The following is a 6000-nucleotide window of genomic DNA, read 5'->3' on the forward strand; positions in this document are numbered from 1 at the left end:
ACTAAAGATTAATAGAATTTTGATGAAGATTATTTTTTGATAGTTTGTTGCCAATGGTACAAGTTATGCTTAGAATACTTCTAAAGGAAATTAAAAATGGCTTTAATTATTTTGAACAACTACAAAGGAAAATATTTTGTGGATCAAATTATTAAGAGTTGCATGCTTATGTTAAAAGTGGAAACCCAATGCCTTAGTGTTTTAATCAATTGAATTTTCTCTAAATCAAATCTTGCATAAATCAACCTCTCAATCACACTTGTTCTTTTTCATCTCTGTTATTTTCTTTACACTGCTCTCTGTGGATACGACACTCGGACTTCCGAGCTACACTACTATACGACACCTCCCTTGGATTTTGCAAAGTGGTGCGAACATGCACGTGAAGAGTCTACACCAAAGTTGAAAGAAGAATAAATAATATGCAAGTGGGCTAAAGGAATGAATAAATAAAAGAAGTAGAGATGGTGGTCATTATCTCACCATTTCTTTTGGACAGCTAGTCACTACTTTTGGCTGTCACTCACCAATCGGACAACAAATCAATCAAACAAAGAAGAGGGAATGTTTCCCATGCCCACGTGAAGAAAAGCTGGGAGAAAGCAGAGAGAGATTCCGGAAAACAGGGAATAATGGGCAAAAGGATGGACAGACGGAAGTGATCATTATGGCAATACAAAATTAATAAATAAACAAGCTGCCATGACCCGACAAACTAAGGTGGACATACGGAAGCGGCGAGAATTGGCAAATCAAAGGCTGGATTGAGAGCATTGGCTATAAATACAAGACAACCGGACACTAAGAAAGGCCCCCTCCAACACACTCAACCAACCAATTCAACAAAAATGGCCTGATGCCACAAATATTCAAACAGACCCAGAGTCTGAAACATTTCAATCTCAAAAGCTTCACGATAAGCTTGCAGAATCATACTGTTTTTTCCCAGCAAAGACAGTTAGAACACAGCTTCTGATTCGAATCCCAGTTCACAAACCAACAAAATGAGACATCCCTCTCGTTACAAATTTGGTTCAGCTCATAGCCAGATCAGACAGAACTCTGTCCATTCTCCAGCACAGCTAACAAGAAAAGCTCATAGTCCCTATCTTGAGTCTTAATCAAGCAAAACAGGTACCTTGGCGTAATTCCAGATCGCCAATCACTGATCCAGCTACTTGCAACTCGGTCCAGGCTGAGAAAACGGCAATTCTGCTCAAACAACGAAGCCTCCCAGGAGCCAGAACAGGTTTAAAGCTCTGTCAATTCCAACATTGACATCGATTGCCAACTGAAGAAACCTCTTAGTTGAAGATACTGATGTGCCATTCCAGTATACATATTCAATCCGGACTTGGCAGTTATTTTCATCGTTTTCATTGTTGTACACATATTTCCGTTTTCAGCAGTTTTAATTCCCGGCTTGAATTCCCAAAATTTTGTACTGTGATAAATTGTTAAAGTCCTCACCAGTCTGAGGCATAGAAAAGAACTTTACTTGGGAAGACATTCCTCACCCAACTTCACAATCACTTGATTAAAGTCAGTAACTTAGGGCGCAAATCAACTATTTTTTCAAGTCTGTTAGGGTTTTACACTGCTAACAGTGGCACGCTCGCGCAAAAGAAAGTTGACCTGTTGACCACAAATGGTTTCCAAGCCAATGAGGATTTTTACCTTACCGTCACAGGAACACAACAAAAACGGGTGAAACACAAACATTTTTCTCAATATGCATAACATCTAGGACATGCCTCACAGGAAGGTATTTCCAATACTCGAGATCAAAGATTTTTGATTTCTTCTTCCAACAAACTCTGTCACACCATCATTCTCACCAACACTTCCCCCATTTTTCGATCCCCATATGTAATTAATATCTTCAACCATATGCAGCACTTCTTCTCCTGTTAATGGCTCGGGAGGTGTGCCATATTCAGGTTTCCCATCAAAAGCTGCTTGCTACCTCCGATATGGATGGTTGATTGGTAACCATTTTCTATGCCCCATGTAACAAATTTTGTGGCCATTTTTCAACCTTTGATTAGGTGTATCATCGCCGAATATTGGACAAGCTTTATATCCTTTAACGACACAACTAGATAAGTTCCCATAGGTAGGAAAATCATTAATTGTCCACAGTAATACACTTCTGAGTGTAAAGTATTCTCCTATGTGTGCATCATACACTCCTCTAATCTCATCCCACAGAGATTTTAAATCATCAATCAAAGGCTCTAAGTAGACGTCTATATCATTTCCGTGCTGTTTATGACTGGAAATCAATAAGGTCAACATCATGAACTTTCGTTTCATGCAAAGCCATCACACTACAAGAAAAATACCATATAACAACATGAATATAACAACGTGCGTTTAACGGGTGTTGTAAAATATACTTTTGACAACATGCTTTTGAATGTGTGTTGCCTAAATTTTTTTTGACAACATGGAAGAGTTGTCTGTTGTTAAAAGGCTATTCTACAACACACACAAGTGCGTTGCAAGTTTCACTAAAGTCTACAACGTGCCTAGTACGTTGTGAAATTTTTATTTTTTTTTGGTAAGAGAAAACATATACTAAGTGACAACAAAGTTTATGCAGGAATTTTTTTCGCAAACTCCCTCTTCTTTTTTTTGGACTGAGCAAACTTGGTAATTTTTTTTTTCTTTTATGAAAACCAAGTTCAAATTGAGAAACCCATTCAGCCTTAAGCCCTCTCACTCTCTCCTCCTCTTCCACCCCTCTCCCCTTCTCCCACCTCCCCCCTCTATCACTCCTTTGGTTTTCAGCCTATCCCTCTCAAACACCCCTTTCTCTCCCTTATTTTATTGCTAGTTCATCTGTTCTGGGAAGCCCAAGCAAAGGAAGCATATGTAAGGCCCCATCCCTTTTTTCTATGGCTAACAAAAATTATAATTAACTTTTAATTTTAAATTTTTGACTATTCTCTTTTGATTTTCAACTTCCTAGGTTATTTTTGGGGGCCAATTTTGGTTTTGATTGTTATGAAGGATTTAGGGTTTTGATTGGGTTTCCAAAGGCTATTCTTTGAATTGCTCTGTGTAATATTTGTCAATCCATAGGATTTCGATTTAGGATTTGGGCATTCACAATTCCTTCCATTCGATTTAAGGCTGAAAGTGTTTTTTTTCCTTCCTTAAGCAACTCTGATTCTGTTGGGTGGGCCGAAGACACTGTTAGTGTATAAGCTATGAGCTAATTAAAGCTTAGCTTAAGCAATGCCTTGTAATCATGTGTGTATCCACTTTGGTAATTAAACCAAGTGTAGGGCCTTTATTGTAATTTGTCCAAGTGACATGTGGAGAGTGATCCATTAGTCTAGAGAGATGTGTGGCTGGGATTGTTTCACACACTGGAACCACTGAGCATCACTATGCATAACTAATCGTTATGCACAGTGTGTGTGTTGTGTGAGAAAGAGAACTTTCTCTCTGCTATTTGTAGAGCATAAAGCAATACATAAATCTTCTTCAAATCTGAGTGCCATTTTCGTTTCTTTCTTTTCCTAGCTAACACACACACACAATCAAAACTTCAACATGGCCTCAGAGCCAGGTTCGATCAATTAAGATCTAGGCGTAAGAAATTGAGCTCCACTCAAGATTGGTTGAGCTCAGGCGAAGTTACAGAAAGTTCATAAAATCATATTTCGACCTGTGATTCGTTTCATCTAAGCTAAGAGATGGCTGGATCTGGAAGTTCTGAAGTGAGAACTCCGATCTTCTCCAGTGAGAATTACGAATTCTGGAGAATCAGAATGACGATGATCTTCAAGGCTCATGGGTTATGGAAATTGGATGAAAAGGGGATTTCGACCTCAGATCCAAAGAAGAAGAAGGCTGAAGGAAGCTCAGAAGAGGAAGTTGATGAGAAAACAGCAGTTGCCTATATGCAAGATGCTAAGGCTCTGGGCATTATTCAAACTGCGGTTTCATATAAGATTTTCCCACGAATAGCTAATGCTGAAACAACAAAAATGGCTTGGAATTTGTTGTATGGAGAGTATCATGGTGGTGATCAGGTGAGGTCGGTAAAACTACTAAATCTGAGGCGTGAATTTGAGTATGCTAGGATGAGAGGTGTTGAAACCTTATCTGGTTATTTGACAAGGCTAAATGACTTGGTAAACCAAGTGAAAACATTTGGTGAGCTTCTGTCTAATGAAAGACTTGTCCAGAAAGTGTTGATTAGTCTTAGTAAACCATACGATCCTATATGTTTGGTTATTGAAAATACCAAAAGTTTGGAGACGATGGAATTGCAGGAAGTTGTGGCTATTTTGAAAAGCCAAGAGCAGAGGTTTGATTTGCATAATGTGGATACCATTGAAAGAGCTTTTGCTTCACTCTCTGTGAGCTCAAAAGGGCAACAAAATAGGGGTAACTCTCAGTCCAGTGGCCCTAAGTCTCAAAAGAATTGGAATTCTACGGGGAAACCATGGGAGTCAAAAGGAAAGTCTCAGCAGAACAATCCTGCTCCAAATCACAGATTCAGTTCATCACAGCCGGCTAATCAAGAAGCTGTGAAGCCTCAGTGCAGAGTGTGCTCTAAGTACCATTTTGGAGAATGCAGATATAAAGGTAAGCCAAAATGTTACAATTGTGACAGATTTGGTCACTTGGCTAAAGAGTGTACTGTGGGGAAGACTACTCAAAAGGCTAACTGTGCAAATCAAGTGGAGGTTTCTGGTAATTTGTTCTATGCTAACAGTGCAATTACAGATGTCAAAATGAATGAGAATTGGTATATTGATAGTGGTTGTAGCAACCACATGACTGGAAATGTTGAGTTGCTTGTTGATGTAAGGACAAATGTTCATGGAAAGGTGCAAATGCCTGCTGGAAATCTGGTAGATGTTGCAGGAATAGGTTCATTAGTGATTGACACTAGTGCTGGCAAGAAATACATCAAGGAAGTCATGTTTCTACCTGGACTGAAGGAAAACTTGTTGAGTGTTGGTCAGATGGATGAACATGGGTACTATTTGCTCTTTGGTGGAGGTATGTGTTGCATTTTTTATGGCCCCTCACTTGACAAACTAATTATCAAGGTTAAGATGAAGAGCAACAGATGTTATCCCCTATCCTTAATGCACAATGATCAAATTGCATTGAAGGCTAGTGTGACAGAATGCACTTGGATTTGGCACAAGAGACTAGGTCATTTAAACTCAGAAGTCTCAAACGATTGAGATAACAGAATATGGTTCATGGTCTCCCACATCTAGAAGAAACTAGTGGTGTATGTGAGGGATGTCAATTGGGAAAACAACATAGAGACTGGTTTCCTAAAGAGCAGGCTTGGAGAGCAAGAAATCCATTGGAATTGATACACACAGATCTGTGTGGTCCAATGCAGACTGAATCCATAGCTGGAAATAGGTATTTTATGCTACTTATTGATGATTACACAAGGATGGCTTGGGTTTACTTTCTAAGGTATAAATCAAATGCAATAAATTGCTTTAGAAAGTTTAAATCGATGGTAGAATTGCAAAGTGGGTTCAAAGTGAAGTGTGTGAGAAGTGATAGAGGAGGAGAATTTACATCTAGTGAATTCAGCAAATTGTGTGAAGAATGTGGAATTCAAAGACAATTAACCACAGCCTATACTCCACAACAAAATGGTGTGGTGGAGAGGAAAAATAGGACTTTGGTGGAAATGGTCAAGGCAATGCTCCATGAGAAGAATATGCCTTACTTTCTATGGGCAGAAGCTGTTCACACAGCAGTGTATCTTCTCAATTGATCACCTACCAAAGCATTGGAAAATATGACCCCATTTGAAGCATATAGTGGCAAAAAACCGGGCATTGGTCATCTCAAAGTGTTTGGATCCCTCTGTTATGTACATGTACCAACTGAAACAAGACAGAAGCTTGATGCTAAGAGTGTTAAAGGTGTATTTGTTGGATATTCTATTTGTGAGAAAGGGTACAGAGTATTTGATCCTTCCACTAAGAAGTTGATCTTGTC

The 6000-nt window shown here is 39.0% G+C and overlaps 1 protein-coding gene across 1 annotated transcript; it reads left to right on the top strand.

The window, feature by feature from the left end:
- The first annotated feature begins 3707 nt into the window (after nucleotides 1-3707).
- On the top strand, nucleotides 3708-5773 carry LOC148292769 (uncharacterized). The gene is made up of 2 exons (XM_088243995.1): nucleotides 3708-5025; nucleotides 5514-5773. The coding sequence occupies exons 1-2, from the start codon at nucleotides 3708-3710 to the stop codon at nucleotides 5771-5773; spliced, it is 1578 nt and encodes a 525-aa protein (XP_088100121.1).
- The last annotated feature ends 227 nt before the right edge of the window (nucleotides 5774-6000 follow it).

This window comes from Prunus avium, chromosome 7 (assembly GCF_965620075.1).
Source record: "Prunus avium chromosome 7, drPruAviu1.hap1.1, whole genome shotgun sequence".
NCBI classification, from domain to species: domain Eukaryota; kingdom Viridiplantae; phylum Streptophyta; class Magnoliopsida; order Rosales; family Rosaceae; genus Prunus; species Prunus avium.

Bases quoted from the DNA above. Each gene is read 5' to 3' on its own strand.
- LOC148292769 (XM_088243995.1), top strand. From the start codon at position 3,708: ATGGCTGGATCTGGAAGTTCTGAAGTGAGAACTCCGATCTTCTCCAGT. The intron at 5,026-5,513 runs GTATGTGTTGCA...AATCGATGGTAG, and splicing joins CTATTTGCTCTTTGGTGGAG to AATTGCAAAGTGGGTTCAAA.